The sequence below is a fragment of the Cuculus canorus genome, chromosome 1 (genome assembly GCF_017976375.1).
Source record: "Cuculus canorus isolate bCucCan1 chromosome 1, bCucCan1.pri, whole genome shotgun sequence".
Classification (NCBI taxonomy): Eukaryota; Metazoa; Chordata; class Aves; order Cuculiformes; family Cuculidae; genus Cuculus; species Cuculus canorus.
In genome coordinates, this window is record NC_071401.1 from 18,132,799 (window position 1) to 18,155,356 (window position 22,558).

General features: G+C 39.9%; 1 protein-coding gene across 10 annotated transcripts in view; it reads right to left on the bottom strand.

Moving 5' to 3' along the window:
- Positions 1 to 22,558, bottom strand: part of TENM4 (teneurin transmembrane protein 4) — a 606,655-nt gene that overhangs the window by 75,354 nt on the left and 508,743 nt on the right. For all 10 annotated transcript variants that reach the window (XM_054066504.1, XM_054066489.1, XM_054066498.1 and 7 more), the window contains 2 exons: positions 10,229 to 10,348; positions 3,299 to 3,560 (listed from right to left, as the gene is read on the bottom strand). In XM_054066504.1, the coding sequence (XP_053922479.1) occupies positions 3,299 to 3,560; positions 10,229 to 10,348 (382 nt within the window). The remainder of the gene's footprint in view (positions 1 to 3,298; positions 3,561 to 10,228; positions 10,349 to 22,558) is intronic.

A 22,558-nucleotide genomic window follows, 5' to 3' on the forward strand; every position in this document is an offset into this window, starting at 1 on the left:
ATTATATGATATATAATATATCATATATACTATATAATATATAATATATAATATACTATATAATATCAGGCTGGTCAGGCAGAAGAACTGGCTCTTCAGGCTTACTAGGAATGTTCACAACATAGTAACTTTCACTGCTGTGTTCCCTAACCTCATGGGTGTTAGTCTATAGTTGTGTTAGTAGCAATTGTTCCACCTTTCACATGAGGCACCATAGAAAATCTTATTTCTGTGTGCTGGGTTACATATTTCTCTTACAGGTACTCTTCACCCTGCCAGCAGATATGGCAAGGAACAATCAGTCTTCTTTTTAAATATGATGCCCAGGAGGAATTTTGAGAAAGAAAAGCATTTAGGATCTGATTCAACGACCTTAACATAGACATCTAGTGCTTTTGAGATGTTCTACGTTATTCAAAACCTCTGCAAGGGGATGACAAATCTGACATAGGCCTTCTTGAGATTTCACCTTTCTGAAACTACAGTTGGAGGCCTGAAGAAACACTTCAGGGCATCTTAAATTGCACCAAATCTGTCTTTAGGCACCTGAACTAAACACTTAAAACACATTTTTAGTCTTTTGAATGCATCTGGGTAGAGGACACTACATTTATTTGTTGGAGCTCATGAGGTTCCTATCTGCCCACTTGTCAAAATCTTTTTCCCAGCCCTGCCATCCACTTGTCACCTCCTCCCAGCTATGTGCTCACACCTTTTATATTTACCATTTCTCTACTGAGAACTGTGCATTATGAGATGCAGCTGCAGAACCTGACAGCTAGGTTATTTTTTACTACGTGTATATGCAGTATAGCAATGAAAAGTAGTTAATTTATGAATTAAGTGCAGTCAGGACCCTGCCATAAAATCCAATTCTCACGTATACTTCTGCATCACAAACTCTGTTAACCTTCAGGTGTCAATATTTGAGGAGGAATACAGCTTTACAGGTTTTAGCTCAATCATTTGGCATATGAGAAAAGTACCGCTTATGATGTATGAGATTCATCTTATCTAAGCTGAGGAACCTAAAAGTTAGGAGTATCCCCTTAACCACTCTTCTAGATCTCTTCATGGCTGACAGGCAGAGACAGGCTCTTTAGTAGGTTGTTCTTACCATGTAAACTTAAGAGTGGGATTAAATTCCAGTTTAAGGCATCTAAATTCACATGTTGATGTATAAGAGTGTGCATGTGAGACAGGCATGTAAGCATCAATTATAGCCAGCGGGGATCTAACAATACTGTCAGTAGAAACCAGATACCTTCAAGATGGTTAGCTTAATTGACCTGTAGGCTCCGCTGATGGTATTGATTAGATATCTGTCAGCTCTAATGGGAGCTTGGACATCTAGCACACATCCAGATGACTGCATAAACACCTTAATTTTAGGTGCCATAATCTCAAAACGAATCCCACTTATGTCTTAATTATATTCTATAACTACAGGTATCAAGTGTGACTGGGGATGTCCAAGTTATCTGTGACATTTACAGGAGGCTGGCAGATATAATGCAGGACATTGATAGGGGGATCATTGTGGACTGGCAGTTGGAGGCCAAGCAGGAAATTGGCAGGACATTGCAAATGGCACTAAATATCTATGATGAGAGTGGTGAAACACAGGCACAGGTTGCTCAGGGAGATAATAGTTGCCCTCTCTCTGGAAGTGTTCCAGGTCGGGTTGGGTGGGGCTCTGAGCTATGTGTTCTGGCTGAAGATGCCCCTGCTCATTGCAGAGGATTTGGACTAGGTAACCTTTAAAGATCCCTTCCAACCCAAACCATTCTATGATCTACAGCCAAGGAACTGCATCAAACCATTGCTTATGATCTACAACAGTGGCTGCTTTCATAGGCAATAGACAGAAACACACTCGTATTGAAAAGGAGTTTCAGAATATTTTAGTTCAATAGATAGAATTAACACAATCTAATGAGTATTCTACCAAATAATGAGTGAGCTTATGACTATAGTTGCACTGTATTTGATATTTACTTCTTTCCCAGGCAGCGTTGAACATTACTTTTGTGGTGTTTGCTGGTTTAGAAAAAAAAAAAAAGAGATATGAAAACTGAATCAGGAACTTACAATCTTTTAGACTTCATAAGTTATGGGAGTTAATTAGTAATTATGCTGGGATGAACCCAGTGACTATAATTGGAACTCAGTGTGTGAAAGGATCACAGGATATGGTCCAGAGGGAAAGGTAAAGAGACCACTAGCTTCATTTGCTGCTGGGCTCAGTACCTGGGTGTATTAAAATTAGAAGACATAAAGTGACTTCTTTCCTCGTTAATGCTACCACAACCACAATGGAGTCAAGTGAGAAGCATACAATTTGTCTCTACACTTGTTATTATTTCTATCTTGGCAGACTATTATTTGTCACTAAAAGCAATACCCAGGACATGCTGAATGCTGGCATCTGAAACCCAGGCAATAACACACCAAAGCAAGAAAATCTTGAATGCTGCTACATCCATATACTGCACCACAGCAAGTATTTTTAAGGAAAATGCTTAATTCATTTGTTTGGATTATTCAGTTTAAAACCCAAATTTCCACTTGGCAAAATACTTTGAAACCACAGAGGTTGTTAAATTACTTTATCTGACTCACGCTTCCTTAAAAAGGAAAATGGGGACAAGAAATTAACAGTAACCCTCCTTTGCTCATCGATCCCAAGTGTCATGAAATACAATAAAGCTCAGGTGTTCCACAGCCTGGACACTTGCCAGCTAGCTGCTAGCTGACTGCACATCTCAGCAGCTTTGCAGAGTAAGAGGTATGCCTTCAAACACTGAGAAAGTTCACAACTGATACTCCACCACTGAGGTGCATAATGCCAAGTGGGTGAAATGGGTGAAATTTGCTCCTGAACAGAAGAAAGGCATTCCAACTGCAAACAGACCACTATCCTTGTGCAGGGATTATTGGATGCCAAAGGGCTGCCTGAAGGCTTGTTGCAGGTCACATGAGGTTCGCAGCTCACCTCCTGCAGATGAGAGATGAAAGCAGAACAGAGCCAATGTAGGTTTTTGCTGTTGGCCACAAGTGCTTTGCCTCCATCTCTCAGGGATAAGGGAAGAGAAACCTTTTGGCTAAGAACAAGCTTGTGAGTGAGCACACCTGGCAAACAACTGAAAAATGGCGCAACAAATGGGGAATGCTTCTTTTCAGTAAAGAAGGGGAACAGAGGTAGACACAGAATAGTTGTGCTCATGTTGCAAAAAGCAGGCAAAAGAAGCACAGAAAGGAAACGGATTACTTTTTCCCCTACTCAGACGATTCATACCTGGATTTCAGGAACAATGGGACCTTTCTCTGAGCAAGAACTTGCAAAAGATGTCAGAGGAGATGGGGAGACCACAGGGTTGGGCCGGGCAAAGTTACTGAGGTCACAGCTTGGGATTTCGTTCTCTTCATGCCTCATGACTATGGTTTCCATCACAAAGAAGCGATCCCATGGCAGCCACAGCGTGTGCTCCTGGGTGATGAAGGGAGCCCGCTCAAAGTGCAGGATAATGGAGATCCCACCAATGGTAACGAGATCAAAACTGTTTTAAGAGATTGAATACAAAGTTAGTACAAGCACCATCCCATGTGTCCATAATAATTCCCAAGCAAGAACTCCCTGAAAAATAATCACAAGAAATATCGTCCCCCACAATTTACAAGCATAAAACCTACAGCCCAAACAGGCTTTAGTTGAGTAAATGCAAGTAGCGGAGGCAGGAGTACAAATTCTGTTTCTTTGCATGTTGCCCTCATGTATATTAAAAACCCAGCCCTTTTTCTGAGACAAATGTTTTCTTTGTTAACGCTTTTCTAGTGTTATTTGACCATAGAGACTAATTTTCCTTTTTTCTTCTTTTTCTTTTTTTTTTTTTTTGAAGTATTTATCATCTAAACGCAGACACGAGTTAGATCAATTCACACGATGAAATAAACTATTTGGAATGTGGTATTTTTCTGACACACCACCATATACATTGCCTTGCCATCAGTTTTGACCTGACTAATACCTAATGCAACCCTAAGAACATGTGGAGCCCGTTTATGGACGAGGCATGAGGAAGAAATGAACACCATGCATCCAGTCTCTGTACCACAGCACTCAGCACATAGTCTTTTTTGACTCCTAACCATTTAGAGAAGGGCAGAGAACTCATTGTTTGTGGTTTGCAACTTGGCCCTATGCTACTTCCAGCCAAGCGGCTTTGGTGCCTGTGTTAGTGTTGGGTAATATTATGTTGGGCTAACAGAGCCCTCCAGCGCTTTATCAAAGGATGTTACCTTGCTAAGGAAAATATTCCTACTCTTAATGTAAAGATGATAGGATAGTTTGGGGTTTTTTCTTAACTTTGAATTTAAATTTCACATATTCAGTTTTTGTATTTAAAATCTACATTTTGTCAGAGATGGAGATTTTATGAAGTACCACAGGATGCATCTACTATATACAGACTCAAAAAAAAAAAAAGTTAACTGAGAAAGGAAGGGATTTCATCACAATTTGAAGAGCTCTCAATTTTGCTGCTTTGTTTTCCTCTCAGTATCTATTCAATTGCAATGCCAAATGTGTCTTTCAGGCAAAGAAAGTTTTCTCATTCCTGCTTCTCACTTTTGATCCTTGGTGTTAGTGTATGACAATCTCACACAGATTTTAAGCACACGAGCCGGCTGGCAGTGGAACTGCTCATGTGCTTAAGAGCCATATGCTTAAGTACTTCTCCGTGCATCCTGAGAACTAGGATCTGAAAGCACTTTGACAGTCCAAAGCCAGGCCTGATGCACCTTTTATTACAAGGTAAGACAGAAGTTGAAAAAAGTATTTTAAATTATCTTTTAAATTAATCAGGTCAGCTTCAAAAAAACCAGAGGAGCAACAAAAGATATGAAATATTTCTAAAAAAAATAATACTTTGGCGAGGTATTATTCAGGAGAACTCTTTTTTTCCTTTTATGGCTGATAGTCTGAGGTGCAATTTAGTAAATATAACTACGAAAAGAAAGTTATTCGGGAAGAATTTTAAACTGAGACCATGGGAGGGAGTGGAAAGCATTTTAAAAAGCTAAGGACAAGTTTATTCTACCACTCAACTGGGGGCATCAGCTTCTCAGACCTATGGAGCTTGGCTTGCAACAGTCTAATGAGTAACTCGCTGGTCCTTGCCAGCAAAGCTGTGCAGCATTTGTACTTTGATGAGAACATTTTTAACAGTCAATTAACATTTGGCAAGCCCTTCAGCTAGGAGGGAGAAGCTTGCTCTGCATGAATCCAGGCACTGAAAGGGGCAACGGGAGGAAAGAAACAAACATTACAAATGATGCTTTACAAGATTTTAGTCAAGTGGGAAAGACTTTTATTTGGAAACACCTCCGTATCACTCCACTGTGAGTGGTTCTTGGCTTCATTGTGCTTGGGTCCAGGATGGTAACCTGCTGAGGGGAAACATCCTTGCCTTTCCTGCATCCCCAAAACAGGATGCAGAAAGGAAATCATTATCTCCGTGTCAAACTCCAGCAGCTGTGAAAACACAGAGATACGCAGTATTTTTTAGCAGGCACTGCTGCTCCTGAGCCATTTTTCCCAGAGTCACAGGGTTCAGCTTTGAAGTCACCTTGATGAACTCAAAAAAGCTAAAACCAAAACCAAACAGAAAAATCCAGACTGAAAACACCCTCCTCCCAACTTCCCCTAGTGAAATTAAATTTAACAAGAGCAAAACTATCTTGGGATTGAAAGAACGAGATAATTTTATTTCTGGTTCCGCTGCTGATCTCTGATGTCTTTTTTATCACTCTAAAAAAAAAAATCATACTTCTTGTACAGTCATATTGTTCTGTTTTTCTTAAAAGACTCTGGAGAGACAGGCCAAAGGATGAAATTCTCTATTTATCCACAAAGCTAGCTCTTACACAGGAAGCGTAACCCTTTCTCATCTCTTTGCTCTGAAAGTTCATTGCCCTGAAAAGTGCCATGCCAAGGTCGCTGAATGTGATGGTAGGTACACATCTGTAGACTTCCTTGCTGTTTTATTAACACATACCTTTACAGCCTCTGTAAACTACTAGTTTAATCAAAATTAATGTTTCATTGAAAATATGGTTTATAATCCAGTACCAATACTTCATTCCACATATTAACTTTTCTTTACAGAAAAATCACACATACAATAGAGTCGTTTGAGATCTGTCAGTTCATCTTCATGCCTTGTTATCCAAAAAAGTCTGCATCCTAACAATTAGGCTAAAAGCACATGCAAGCTTTGAAGTTTTCAAAGTTTTGCTCAGCCTAAATAATGTGACTTAAATAGGATCAGGCTTTCATTATTAGCAGCTGTATCTAAGCAGTGTAACAGTGAAACCTGCTTTCAGAGACCTGGGATACAACTATTTACAGGGGTGAAAAATTCAGTCCACTGTAATTTTAAAACTGAAATTTTACTTACGATACTAATTTTGAAATTTAGGCATGCCAAAAAACCCCACCGAAAATCAAACTGCAAAATCTGCTTATGAACCAATACAGCTAATCTGATGCAATTCTGTCTTTAAATTCCCAAACTTCAAAAACACAATTATTGCCCTGCTATCAGTAAACTGATTTGCTAAATCAATTTAAGGCAACTGAATGAACATTTTCAAGAATAGGTATTCCTATGCTGAATGTGCTAAATAATAAAGCCAGTGAGTTTTATGCAGTTATCTCATGAGCCTTGGAACAAGATAACTGCTTATATAAGTGCTCCCATTTTTCCTCCAAACCAGAATGGTACTGAGGGTGGTCCAGATAACCTTAAGTGACCATCCACTGCTATCGACTGGTATTGCATACAGTCTGCTACTGTAGCTGGGGAGAAGCTACTTCTTGCTTAAGAGCATCAACGTCTTAAAATGAAGTGACTCAGACACATGAAAACTGCACTGGGAAAAAGCTGATGAGAAGAGAGTCATGATCTATTCAGAAAATTACTGAAAACCATCAAAATACAGAATAGAAATTGTAATATAACAATAATTCTTTATATGATTTTGAAAATGCTTCATACATAGTATTTAATAAATGCTGGAATAATGAGTAAGGAAGGCAAGTAAATGTTATCTTCCTCTCACAGGCTGGCCTAGCAAGGTTTAGAGATGCATCTACTGCTACCCACTAAATCAGCAGTGAAACTAGGATTAGAAATAAGGATGTCTGACATAATTTTATGCCCTGACAATTTTTGTTTGAATGCTCTTAAAGACTTCAAAGTAATTTTTGGAAGACCTTACCACTAAAGAAGTCACTGGATTCTGGTGTTCTTTAAAAGAAAGGGTTTCGCTTGTCAGTTTATTACCTCCAGATTACATAGATGCACTCCTGCACCTGTCTATTTCAGAAAATATCTGCATGTATTCCTCATCCAATTTTGGAAGGCATTTTTATGATTCAAGAGTCCAATACTGCAACTGGACACTACGTTGAACATTTTTCATGCACCAGACCTACACAAGGTTTCTGTAGACTGATTTGAAGGGATGGTGAATAAAGTGAAATCAGAAGAGCCGACAGGATGCAGTCTGGGGTTAGACTGACCACCAGCAGCTGCTGATAGACTTTCCAGCTTTAGGATGAATCCCACTTGGTCACAGATTCCCTCATCCAAGACAGCTGATCTCTGCCATTTTTATAATTTTGATCTGAGTAACTGTTGGGGCCTGAGTCAGCAATCTACAGCACCAAGCTCCTTGAAACCAACTTAACTTTGGAGGCTGGCGGCTGGCCCTGAGGAACCAGCAATCCACTGAAAATTGGTGGAGTATACTGATGCTCCAGCTGCATTATTTGTTCCCTTCTTAGCTGGATGTTGGGCAGGACATAGTATGGAAGGAACGTCCCTGGCTTGAGCAGCCAGTAGAAATATGTTTATAGAAGGGGGGGATTTGCCTTTCACCACCCAGAAGTAGTTACTCAAATATTACAAAGGTCTGGAGCTTGGATAACAGTGCTCACTTCCGTGCTCTCCCCCTGTTTTGCTTACTGATACGTTTGCTGCTTAGAGGTGAAGCTTAAGATAAAGCCCCTCTGTGCAAGGTACAGTGAAGCTGCAAAGCAGAGATCATCCCTTTCTGAAGGTGCTTGCAATCTAAATGAAAAATTACACACAGGAGCTGGGAATTGTATATAAGACAAAGAAACAGATGAAAAAATGGTTGTAGCAGGCATTACTGTCCAGGAATCCTGCAGGTATATTTACCTCTTCCAATAGACACAGATTTTGTGCTGGTCTATACACAGCAAACTAACCTTGAGACTGCATTTTGGATCTCACTTTCACGCAAAGGAGGTTCAGTAAGGTTCACAGAGATACTTATAGCATAAATATGCATGCCATTCTCCTTTTTGCTGTAATGCCTAAGCTATGGGCAACACAAAGACACCAGCTCCAGAGGCATCCTTTTCCAAAAGAGATCAATAGTTTTCGTGAAATGTCTCTTTATTACCCAGATTTTATTGTCATGGAATCCAAGATGTGGAGCATCACTTGGAAAGCCCCCTAGTCAATACCACTGTTACAGTAGGCGCAGGCTCCCCTTAGCATGAACAAGCCAGCATTAAACACACGTTGCTAGCACGTGTTCCCCTCTTTCATTAAAATCTCTGACCAAGTCAAACCTTTAATGAAAGTTGTGGATTGGAGAGGTACTAAAATCTATAAATCCTCTCCGAAGTGCTAGTGGTTAGTAGTCAATACATAGAGCAAGTCCAGCTGGAACTCCTTATATTTCATTTTTGTTCTTAAAAGAAAGGGAGCCAATTAGCACTAACAGACAAAAGATAAGATGAAAGACATTGCTAATTTGCGATGCTTTTGTTTTAGTTGAGTGTGATTGCTCAGATTTTAAGCACTTGCCTCTAACACAACAGCAATCTTAATGGCTTCTTCCTAACAATTTCAACATGAATTAGCAAGAATAGAGCTGTTGGGAGCAGGAGACATCATTTCTTTACATGCATGGGCATTACATTGCCCAATCGTTGGCCAAAGATTCTAGTGGATACCACAAAGTTAATAATAATAAATAACAAAAATGAGAACAGAAGATAAGAGGAAGACAAGAGAATATTTCAGTTGAAAGTGACCTACAACAATCATCTAGTTTGACTGCCTGACCAGTTCAGGGCTGAAGGAAAGTTAAAGCACATTGTGAAGGGCTTTGTTCAGATACCTCTTAAACACTGATAGGTGTGGGCCATCAACCACCTCTTCAGGAAGCCTGTTCCAGGGTTCGACCACCCTCTCAGTAAAGAGATACTTCCTAATGTCCAGTCTGAACCTCCCCTGATGCATCTTTGAACTATTTCCATGTGTCCTATCATTGGATACCAGGGAGGCTCAGCACCTCCTTCTCCACTTCCCCTCCTCAGGAAGCTGTAGACAGCAATGGGGTAGCCCTTCAGCCTGCTTTTCTGCAACTAAACAAACTCAAAGTCCTTAACCGTGTCTTGTAGGACATTCCTTCCAGCCCTTTCAGCAGCTTTGTTGCTCTCTTCTGGATGCATTCAAAGACCTTCATATCCTTCTGAAATTGTGGGGCCCAGAACTACACACAATATTCAAGGTGAGACCACACCAACACTGAATACAGCAGGATAATCACCTCTTTTGACCATCGGGTTATATGGTGTTTGATGCACCCCAGGATATGGTTTGCCTTCTTGGCTTCCAGGGCACACTGCTGACTCATACTGAGCCTGCTGTCGACCTGCACTCCCAGTTCCCTTTCTGCAGGGCTGCTTTCCAGCCACTGTCTCCCAATTTATACTTGTGCTTGATGTAACTCTGTCCCAGATGCAGAATCCAGCATTTAGAAGTAGTTAAATTTCATCCCATTAATCATAGCCCTGTGCTTCAATCTATCTAGGTCCTGCTGAAAGGCCTTCAGTCCCTCAAGAGAGTCAAAAGCACCTCCCAGTTTGGTATCATCCACAAACTTGCTAATGATGGTTTGAACTCCTGCTTCCAGATCATTGATATATATATTGAACAGGACTGGCCCCAGAACTGAACCCTGAGGAACAACGCTGGTGACTGGTGACCAGCCAGATGTAGCCTCGTAAGAACTAACAATGCATCAACATCTTCAAAACAAATGTGCTCTTGGAAGGAGTTTCTCTTTAGTGTTTATCATAATAATGCTGTAACTGCTGCTTTAAAATCCTATAAGGATATCCTACCTGCCATCTTGTCTGCTGATTGTGTATCCAAAAAGGGGATTGTTAACAAAGCTGATGTTCACTCCAACTAGAGGGGTCCCGTCTGCTGTCATCACCTGGCCTCGAATCACACATGCATGCCTGCAAGAAAGAGAAAAATGATAAGAAATCGTAAGTCTTTTGATAAATCCAGGTTTTTCCTTTACTTTTGTGGCTGGGAATTCCTAAGGATTAGAAAGCTCGAGCCCTTATGCCCTGTAGAGCTGGGATCATGCTGTGTGACTTGATGGTGCCCTTGAAGACTTTCCCAGGAGTTGTGTAAGAACTTTGATAGCTAAAAGAAGGTTTATCTTCATCCTACTCTTGAAAAGCAACTGCTGCAGCATACACTTCATTAACTATGGACTTCTGCAGGATTCACAACACCATCTTGGAATTTGCTGTAACCAACTAAGTTTCACAGTGTCTTGACAATACAGCCCCAATTAAAGGTAAAGGACATTTTAAAATCAAAGAGAACAGAACCCTGTGAAGCACTACACAGTCATATTTAAGGCTCAAAAGCCACAGAAGCACCCTGACCAAGGCTTGACAGCTCATTTCTTCCACACTTGGGAAAACACTGACAGATAATTTCCTACATTCAGAGAGCTTCCCTACAAACTGCTTGGAGAACTGAGCATGCTAACAGGACATCCTTTTTCTTCCCGTCCTTTCCAAGTTTGGTAGATTGCACTGTTTTATAGGCTACATCTACTCCAATTACTCTATTCTCTGTAATATGCTCTTTTATCTAAGGATTTCAAGGACCTTTACAAACATTGATTAATACTGCAAGATACGTATTTTACAGAGAGAGGAAATAAAGCACAGAGGGATTTTCAGTTGTCCAAGGTCAGTCAGAAAATCTGCAGTAAAGTCGAAGACAGATTTTCTAGGTTCTCATCCCAAAGTCTGTTTCCAGACCTCTAAGTCATTACTACATTGCTACCTTAGGAGCTTCCTATAAAGACAAAGCATCACATGTCTGTGAGAGTGTCTGAACCCAATTTTTGGCTGAAGGTAACTATTTTTCTGAGCAGCAACAGCAAATTGTGGTGTCAGTGTGCTAACTTGACCCAGTGAGTGATTTTCCTAACTGCTGTCCTGCTAAAAAGCAGAGATTGAAAGCCAATGCTTCTACAGGTGCTGGACCAGAGCTCAGCTAGAGTAAATCATCTGAACGGCACTTGCTATCTACCCACTTCAACCGAGAAATGTCACTTTACTCGCCCATTGAGGTAAAGGATGATATCTGTCTGCAACGTTTTGCAAAGACAATTTCATAAACATGGAAAAGATAAAGTTATTTTCTTACATTCCACCTAAAAATCTGATACTTTATAATGCAGGAAGATGAAGTATAATTTCTATTTAATAAGGGCTACACTCTTTGTATATTCCACAGTGAAGAAAACAGATCATTTGTCAGGGAGTCTTAAACAAAACTTCTACTGATCTAATTGGAAAGATCCAGTATTAACAAAAATTGTTGAAGTGTTACCAGAATGTTTTGGTAATCTAATATGTGACTGGATTTATATACTATTTTGGAACAGGCCACAGGAAAATGAGATAATGGAAATTAATTTTCTGTCACTGAGTTTTCTCTGATATATAATTAGTGACATTTTAGAATTCATGTTGGAGAAGACCTGAACCCAGCTCTGGAGCTAACAATATTCTTCATACTTCTACTGCTTTCTCCTATTGAAGGCTCTCATTTAGCTTCCTAAATACAACAAATTTAAAACAATATTCCATACAGTATTATGCACATCGCCCTATAGCAGGCAGGCAAAGTATAACTCAAAGGATCACAATGCTACAGAAGCTGCTTGGAAAAATGTCAGTGCTTGGAATAACCCCACTAAAGCCAACAGGTCACCAACTGTAGTGCAGAGTTGCACAAAGTGAGCACCTCTGATCATGTGTCTGCACTAAAAGTAAAGCCTCTCTTCCCAGATTATTCCATGATCCCCTCCATCTCCCACTCTGCCTTATCTCTTTTTCCATCCTTTAGAGAGACCCAAGGAAGGCTTAGAAACTGTCTTCTCTCAGCTTCTTATCAAATGGCTGAGCATCTTGTGAAAGGCAAAGAATCACTACAGACTTGAAGACTGAGACCTGAGCAGGAAGGACTTGACATTCTGAATTACAGACGGCATGTTCAAGCCAACATCGGGTCTACAAATATTTTAAAATACTTGAGAGACAAGATCGTAGAATTTTGTGAGCATAAAAAGAATACTTCCACCTCTTGTTCCTTCCTTCCAAGAGTTAAAAGCAACCCAAGTGAAAACCACATGTTGCAGGTTTCTCTCCTGCTGTCCCACACAGTAAGCAGGTCCAAGCAGTTGCAAGCTTCTAAGTAATATTGCAAGCACATTGGCCTAGATCCCCAGCTCATATTAATGAGGGGATGTGATTTATATCAGCAAGCATCTGGTCCATTAAATATCACTGACAACTATTTCTTCAATAATGAGCACCATCACAACATGGACAAACAAAGAACTTCCTCTCCCCTTGGCAGCTGTCAGAAATGCACTTGAACTCCCACCTTCCAGGAAGAGACTTGGTTCCCATTCTAGACGATGCTTTGCAGCACCACGAGCCAACTCTGTCAGCACAACTATGTGCTCACTAACTTGGATGATGCTGGCATCTCTTCTCAGATAAGCAGCTCATCAGCAAGCCCAGCTGCATCTACTATCCTCCCGAGGACTGTAACAATAGCTTTATTTACAGGCTACAAGGAAAGATGTTCCCACAAAGGGGACATCTTTCCCAAACCGCAGTGATAAAAAGAAGCTGGAGTAACATGCACAAATCTGAATTCAGTTAAAAGTAGGAGGGGTGGAAAGCAGAGGAAAATCCAAGCCCAGACTGCCTGACTATAGGCTGAAATCTTCTCCCTCCTTGGGTGGACAAAATTTGTCCCGGTTGGGAAAAAAAGTTACTACAGTGCATTGGAAGCAGCTGGCTTCTTCAGTGTCAACATGTCTTTTCTGGAGGCAAGATTAACTAAACACAATGCACTGAGTGCCCCCAAAACCTGGTTAATGCTAATTTAGTCAGCCATTTCCTTCAGAAGACCTTGGTCTAAATGCAATTACACTACAAACAGGTTATGTGCTACTGCTAAGATGCTCAGCTCTGCTAAAAGATGTCTCAATAAATTTACAGAAAATTATCTCTCATGTTAATAGAAAAGATTTATTCCATTGGTCTAGGCCTGCGAGTTCAGAGTCTTTTCCGCAGTTGAACAAAATTGAATTTTGTGTAGCTGGAGCCTCATCTTCCCATTCAATTATTAAGATTCCACCTATTGCCTCTCTTTTCCAATTTTTTTTTTTTTGTTTCCTTCTTTGACATTGGGTTGTATGGATTCCTGTTTTACAATGACCTGCAGTCTGCTTTTTTCAGTTAGCCTTTTTATTTCTTTTTTCATTTTTTTTTTTTTTTATAATTTTTCCGTAAAAACTTCCCTGAAAGACCAAATAATTGTCAAAATGCTCTCTAGAATGTCAGAGAGTGTATTGGACAAGTTTACGCCATCGTTTTGTGAAGTCATTCTTTATTCCCTAGAAAATCAAATTAAGTCTTCCTGGTGAGATCTGGGCCACAATAGCAAAACAGACAGGGATGCACTGATGCCTTTACTTTCCCATTGCTCAGATATAAAGAAAGTCTGACAGGCTGTCAACAAAATCCAAGCAGACAAAAGCAGTTTTAGAATAGAAGCTAGAAAAGTAAATTCCTCAAAAGCCATTTCACGTTATAGGAGTACATTAAAGTTTTGTCTCTAATATTGACTCTGATCCAATGTCTCATAACTTTGACATTAGCCTTTTCAATATTGTTATTCATAGATGTTTTCTGCTGACATTGTGCTTGGCACTGGGAAATAGACAAAAATGCCGCTTCTGCAAAACATTTTTCAAAAATTCCATGCATTCTAACCTCCTTTTTTTCTGCAAAAAAAAATCTATATTCTTTCCTTGACTGAGGATAGCCGCCATGGGAAATCTCACTCCAATGAATTTCTGCAGCTCCTCAAAATATTCCCTCCATAACTCATTTTGCTTTCTCCTTTAAAGTATTCAGATGTGTGAAGATGGTTATCATGACTGCTAAGCCATCCCCAGCCAAGTTATTCATAATAAATGTTTTCATTTGTTGCTATAAATCTCTTCATCTCTTCGATCCTATTCACCACTTCCATTTTGCATTGATATAGACATGCTGGGGGTTTGTCCTTCTGCTCTGGATGAAACTCCACCAGAGCACCATGGAGCGAAAATCTAGAAAATTATTGCTTGTTGGGAAGAGCGCTATTAACAAAATTAGGCGATCTCAATTCTGTGTCTTCCTCTGCTGCAGACTTTCTGTTTAACACTGGTCATGTCAGCTAGTCTGTAAGTGTCTTTGTACTTCACCTGCAAAATAACAATTGAGTCACATCCGCCTTATAGAAAGACATTAGAGGGATAATTGTAGTAATCTGCTAATTCCTTGCATAGGCATTTTTACATTCTCATCACACTTCACCTGTGACATGCTCAGACATGTAGCTGAAAAGTGCTTATAGAGGCAGTTATTTGTTACAAACACAATCTCATGGCTTTAGCCGCTGTCACCTTTTTGCTTAATAGTAACAGAGGATGAAGCAAAATGTACCTAGTCCATTTGGGGTCGAATGCACCTGTCTCATGTTAAACAACTTCAGGGCAGCCTAGTACTAGGATAGATAGGAAAACTGGTAGAATGCCAGGTAAAAGCTGAGGGCATCATGATTGAACACATGGACAGACCAAAAATGTCTGAGTTGACAGATGAAGGACAAAAGGAGAGGAAACAGCAGAACACAGAGACCCTCAAGTTCGTGGTTTGTGGTACTATTTCCCTTAAAAGCCGCCTGTAAAAAAAAGCCCTGCCCACTTGCCTCTTAACTGTGCAGAAAAATCTGATAGTCTTTCCTTGAATTGAGTCCATCTCTGCCTGGATTCTTCAGTTCAATTTAAATGTAGGAAAAACTTAAACTTGAAACCAACCTACTGATCTTAGTTGCCATCCGAATTAAGGAATTAAAGTTAGAAAAAAGAATGGAGAAGATCTTGTTGAAGGGTTCTTTGTTAAACAAGAAAGGCACACTTATGTGAAGAAACAAAAATTAAAGAGTAGTCACAGAAAGGCTCCCACAAGACCATGTATAGCACAAGTGAGTTTCTGAAAGGTTTTGGCACTGTTGGGCAGCTAGGATACAAATCCAGCTGGATTTAGCAGGGCTTGTTGCGATAGTACAAGAGGTAATGGTTTTAATCTAAAAGAGGGGAGATGCATAGATATAAGAAAGATTTTTTTTGCAGTGAGGGTGGTGAAACACTGGCACAGGTTGCCCAGGCAGGTGGTAGATGCCACATCCGCGGAAACATTCAAGGTCAGGTTGGATTGGGCTCTGAGCAACCTGATCCAGTTGAAGATAGCCCTGCTTATGGCAGGGGGGTGGACTAGATGACCTTTAAAGGTACCTTCCAACCTAAACCATTCTGTAATTCTATGATTCTAAATCGTTAATTAGGCTCATCCAAGAAGTTTGCCAGTAAGGGGAACACCAGAATGCCAGTGTTAATCTGACAAAGGGACTAAACATGCTGACATTTGATCAAGTCCCAAACAGGGACTTGCTAAAGTGGCGCTGACAGACATGGTTTGCAACAGAACCTGCCACTCATCTTTCTGAGTAGCTGACGGAGTGGGAGACCCAGGAGAAAAACAGTAGCTGATAAAAAGCAAAGTTTATAATAGCTCTAATAAACAGACATAACAAAAGAAAGCAAATTTTAAGTGGTTTGCAGTGAGAAATAGTATCTGCTCTGTTTGTTTAATCCACATAGTGAAGCTATTTATAGAGTCCCATCACTGCAGGGTCAGGAGACGCTAGTGATTCTTTATATAGGTATAGCCCTTAGCTGTTAACGTTTTGCAAGAAATCTACTATAGTCTTCTAGATAGTCTAAAAAACAAACAGTAAAGCAAACTGAATGAAAAGCTTCAATGAAAACTCATTACTTAAATTTTCTGAAGTAGGACAGGGGAAAAAGCAACATAATGCTTGGAAACTTTCACAAACGTGGCTAATGAAGTTCAAGAGGGAAGAATGTTTTAAAAGTAACATCTGTAGATGCAAATTTTATTCTTCTCTCTTTAGATCTAGTCTAACCTGACAGTGTCAAAGCAGTGGGTTTTCTTCATCTGATAATTTTAGTATCCGTGAGTGGGCTTGGGTTTGTAAGCAGCCGTTGTCCAGTTTCTCAAGCTCCCCACTGCATGCATCTGACTTCATTCTGCTGCATGAAAACTTACAAATAGTTCTTAGAAGTCTCCTTTAGCATCATCGTTTTTAGCAATATTAGTGTCTGCCTGTTGTAGCTCATTTAAAAAGAAAAGATGGTATCTTTACTGCATGGCAGTTTAGTAACTAAATGTAATATCTTTTGAGGACCATCTACAAGTTCTTGAAAATCTATGACTGAATGATCATTGCTCTCAAAACAGCTCCCTGTTGGCTCCATTCCTGAAAGACTCTGGCTCTTATTGCTTTGAAAGCTTCTCTATAGATTTGAACCTTATTCACCTACTCAATGTGTGTCCTTTTTCTCTTTATGAAAGCACAATCTTCCTCTCTGATCTGCCAAGCAATCTGGCCACTGTTGGAAAGAGATGCCATTTCTGCCATCCAGAACATCTTGGGCCTCTACGCCTCATTGACTCACTATTTTTGCATCCCAAGATTTCTCAGTTGAACTATAATGTGAAGGTGGGAGGATAAGGGATACAGAAAGGCTGCTTAGCAAATACAAAATAGAGAGGAAAAGATAGTGATGCCGGTCTCTAAAATTATAAAACTGGCTCCAACTCTAAGTTTAAGTGAAAGTATTTTAGAACAGAGTTTTAGATGAAACACAATGCATAATAAAACTGGGCTGTGCTTTCGTGCAATTTTTCAGTGAGAAATCATTTTATTCACAATGTGGTTGACTAAGGAACACTTTAAAAGTTGATTTTTTTCCTTTACCCCAGCACAACTGAAGAAACATTCTCTTGCTTTGCACAAGATCTCAACAAAACAGAATCACACTCCTATTTTAGGTCTGTAAAATCCAAGTCAAGCGTTCAGTAGCTCATAAGGTGCAAAATAATTTTTTCACCTAATACTGATGTATGCTCATTTCATAATTTTTCAGAAGTGATCCTATAACCATTATTTCTATGAGAGGTAAAGACTTTATGGTGTAATAACTTTCAGAGATTAATAATATATTCATGACAGGTCTTCACAAAAAATATCTGCAGAGCTTACCAGTTCTGTACTGTCATAGTATTTTACATCTGGTATTTATCTTTGTGAGCTGTGGCCACATATTCAGCTCCACAGAAGATCCAAAATAAAAGCAATTCCTTTATTTAATTTGAGACACCATGAAAGCAAAACTGAGCAGGACAGAAGAATAAATACGTTATTTCCAGGTTAATTATAAAATGAGGTCTCTTGATGAACACAGGGGAAGTTCTTTAACTACATATAAGCTGTCTGATAGCTTTGTAGTAATCCAGAGGAATTAGGAAAAAAGGTTCAACAACATATACAAATCCTTATAATTGGGATCTTAGAATTGCTTTTTTATGTAGGAGGTTTCAACCAGTTTAGCAAGCAAATTACACATTCAAAGGACAGACTCTTCCTAATATATTGAAATGGTTGAAAACTTTACTTTGACAGCTGTTAGTACCCTACAGCCAGAGGCAATGGCCCCAAAGCTGATCTGGCAACACAGACCCTCACCCCATCAGTGCAAAGCTCATAGGATAAGACCACACCAGTTTCCCCTGCAGTTTAAAGTGGGAAAGGAGATTTTACACTGAGCTGGCTGATGGTTGCTTAAGCACTCCAGTCTGATCTACGGTCAGCAAACCACTGCAGAGGTGAGGCAGCAAAAAGCTTGAAGCAGAAAGCTCCAGCTTTTTGCAGACTGAACATGCCAGTGTCTAACATGAGAATCGTTACAACAGTGAGCCAGTATTTAAACTGAAGAAGCCTTATGCAGTAATGAAATAATCAGATCTCTCTACTGAACAGGATATGCTGTTTCTAATGATATTGTTATACTGAATGGAGATACTGACTCAGCTCATAGTTAACACAGCAGACTTGTCTATCAAAGAGTAATGTAAACAATAAGCATGTGAGCTGCTCTCTCTTTCAGAGGAAAGTACAGTGAATAGTGAATAAATATTTATCAAATACCTGCATGCCAGATCCAAGAGAATACATCAGCATATATATGTCATAGTTTGGTATCCTAAAACCAAACGTGCGCATTAGCACCTGTGTAATTTGGGAGATACTTACCTCATTAGGAGTTTTGTTTTTCTGCTCGTGAGTTTTGAAGGCTTGAGCTTTGCTTTCTGCACACTTCAAGAGCTCGTAGGTACAGAGGTATCACCTTAGACATTTTAATCCCAGGTAGAGGATGGTGAACCATTTATATCAGCTGCCTTGCCTGATCCTGGGAGCATGCCTAAATCACACTAGGCAGATACTACCTGAGTTTGTGCTTGGTAATAAATATCCAATGTTGCTCAATATTTATTTAAAACTGTGCCCTAGTTTCTCTAATGTCTGTACACAAGACTTCTTCTACTGCCACTTGTGAAAGAGGAGTTTAATTACTTTTGATTATACTATCTATGTTGTGAAAAGAAACATAAAAATGGATAAGAACTTTGCTTTCAGAGAGTCCTGTGGGTACAAATTCCACAAATGGAAGTAAGTAGCTGCATATATTGCATTAGTTTATTATATGGAAATAATGCCAACTCCAACTCAAAAAATCACTTTAAGCTGAAATACTATATAATTTAAAATCAAAAGAAAAAGGTAAACATTGAAAAGCCATATATATATATATATATGCCCTGTACACTGAAAAGGTAGGTTTTAAAAGTATGCATTTCTGCGCTTAAAAGGAATAATTACCAAAAGAAAGCCCACTTAGTCTTTGAAAATTCCTATTTATTCTATATTTCAAAAAGCTATTATTTGTAGCTAATAAGTAGTTCATTTAAGCAGAAAGCAGCAAAAGCAGAACAACGCCTTTGGAATACAGTAACGCTGGGAAGGAGAGAGCTTGAAACGGTGCTGTGTTAGCTTGGTTTAAAATATGGAAAAATATGACCCCATTTTCACCAATGTAGGTATTGTGCTATGCCATGAGCGCTCACTCTCAGGAACGCTGAATGGTGTCTAATACCTATGACACAGTCTTAATCAGATGCAATGTTTATTTTTCAAAGCTGCCCTAACCTGTAGAGCTGCTGCGCTCTGCGAGCTCCTGCATCACTTTTGGGGTGTCTGCAGTTCAGTGTGTGCATCTGACCTACAGTATTTTGCTGCCAGCCAAAAGCAGTCACATCTTGCTGGAGCTGGACCAAAGCCATGGGTTGGACCAGCCAACTCGGAAGAAATCATCAGCAGAAAGCTACACCTGCTGAGTTTGGGCTTTTTGCCTTCTAACCATCTTCATCTAGAAAAGAAGTTTTTCTTAATCTGCTGAATCAAAATCACACTGTCTTGAGGGAACAGTACAAAAATAAAAGAGCACTTTGGTTTCCCTGTGAAGGAAGCTCAGGAAGATCTGCTGGGGAGAAACTGTAGCCCTCCAGGTGCAGGAAGAAATGGGCAAAAGGAAAAGAGAAGATGCTTTGAACGTCTTCCATCAGGGATACCAAGATAACATTCTAATATTCTTCAAAATCACTCAGGATTGAGTCAAATGGACTACCAAAACATTTTGAAAGCCATTTTGATCCTCCTCTTTTCTCTTACTTGCTCTTTGGCCACGATCGATACTCATAGTTTTGGTTTTGATGGGGTTTGGGATTGATGCAGTTTAACTGTGACAATAAACCCCATCCATTTACTTATTTATAGTAAAATAGATTTACAGCATACCTGTCTATCTTGGCATCTAACAGTGCATGTGTAACCCTCTCCAGCTGGGTCAGTAAGGTACGCTGTACAGCCTGAGACACAAGCAGTGGAGTCACATGTTTACAGATACCTTGTAACTCAGTAGTGGAAAATGAAATGTGTAAATTTAATCCTGATCATAATTTTAAACCATTAAAACTTACTACTTTTTGTACTTAGACTACTGATCTGAGGACGACAAGGGACTACTCATGCAGCTAATACCAGAGCCTGCTCTCTGATGTGTCTTTATAACTCAGTTGGTTATATGTACCATGTAATTGGGATGGGTTAATACTGCTGGCAGAAAGTAGATATGACAACCTGTCCTAAAAAAGAAGTGGTATAAAACATACCTACTTAAAAATCACCTGATTTCTTTTGAATAGTCTTGACAGCAAACGCCAATCCTGTACACAGCTTTCTGAAGTACTTTAATCCTATGCCAACATTTAACATAAAAGACTCTGTGGATCAGGACTTTAACCTGTTCTTGCAGTTTTCTGACACTGTCCCTCAAGAGAGAACAAATATATCAGGTGTCCTACTTGAAAGTCAACAGCTTGACACCACTGCATCTTGCACTGCTCCTTATGGTGATGGACAACTAAGAATGGCTTAGAAATACAAAGCAAACAGCAAGAGTAAGTGGTTTCAAAATCAATACAAGAACGATCAAGTAGCACAAGAGTACTTGTTATCTGTTCATCAAAATGATGTGAAAAGACATTCTGTGCATTCAGAATTTAATTTAGCTACTTGCTTTATCATCATAAACACTCATTTCAATATGGGCAATGATTATTTTTTCTTCCCAAACATGAATAATATATAATTGCTGGTATTTTAGAAGAGACAAGGTCTTTACCTTTATCTATCAGAGTAATTTATCATTGTCTTTCTTTTTCTTCTGCAGTGCTGAGAGAGCTTGTCAGCTCAGCTTGTTCTTAAAAAGCTGGAATGTAATTCAATAATAAATTCACTCAAAGGCTAGCTGTCATAAGGCATTCATTTATTTGTATCCATTAGGTGATGTGCACTGCTGTTCTCTCTAAAGGGTAGCTAAGTGGCGTTTCTGAAGCCTAGGAAATACATTGCATAGATATTCAGTCATCTGCTTCGCACTGCTGCCACTTCTGCACAGGCCACACACGAATGCAAATGTGCTGTGGTTCCCCAGGGGTGATAAACAGCCAGCCATGACCTGGTAGAGCACTGAGGAGTAGGCTGTGGTTCCTGAAATCCCTGACCTGAATGATGAGGATGCCTGTGCCACAGGTGTCTCTGCAGGACATCAAACCACCACGGCAGAGTCCACACCACCCTGTGTTGCCTGCTTATGGGACTCCTCACAGCAAGTAGCACGGATCCAACTCAAACCCTAAACAATGAAGATGATGACACTAGGACAGAAAGACGTAGGACTTCCCATGACCAGCAATCTACAGGCCTGATCTATAGCTTCATGAATCACAGCCCAATGATGAAAAGGAGAGGGTCATCCTAAGCAAGATGTGGGAGCTTTCCATCAGAACAAACTAATTTTCTGCTGTCTCCTCTGCTGTACAAGTGGGGAAGCTACAGAGCCAGCAGCTGGAAGGAGAGAAGAAAATGGTTCATGGACACCAGCTGCTGCTATGATCTTCATGGAAACACTGAGCAGTTCCATGGATAAGAGGGCTATTATCACCTGTTTGTTGTAAAAGCAAATGGAGCAAGAATGGTGCTGAAGAAAGGGCATCTCCATGCTTGCAAACACGGTCAGTTTCATTTGCCCATACTAACTGAGTCCAGAGGGTTCCAGCCTGTGGTCCTCCATGGAGCAGTCACTGTCAGGCCACTGCTGAAGGACTGCCAGTTCCAGGGTAACAACAGGCAGCTGTTTAAAGGTTCACCTATCTAGATGGTGAAAACAGATGACTGAAACTACAAAGAGTAACCAAGTAAGCAGAAAAAACACTTGCCATGGTTGAGCTTTTCCAGATCTATAGGATCTTTGAGAATTAACAGGAACACACAATGTCTTTTAAGATCCTCAAAGAGTAATGGCATTTTAGCAACCCAACAGACTGATAAGCCTGGACTTTGTGCTGCGGTGTTGTCTTGGAGCAAAATATACCTTCTGTTGATGTCCTTCACTGTTATTTGCAACCACACTTGTGATGAGCCAAAATACTTAACTTGAAAGATGCAATACAATCACAGCTTGTGGGGACGTATCTGGAGATCATATTTAGTGATACACACCCTACGCTGATATTTTAAGAATGGCAACC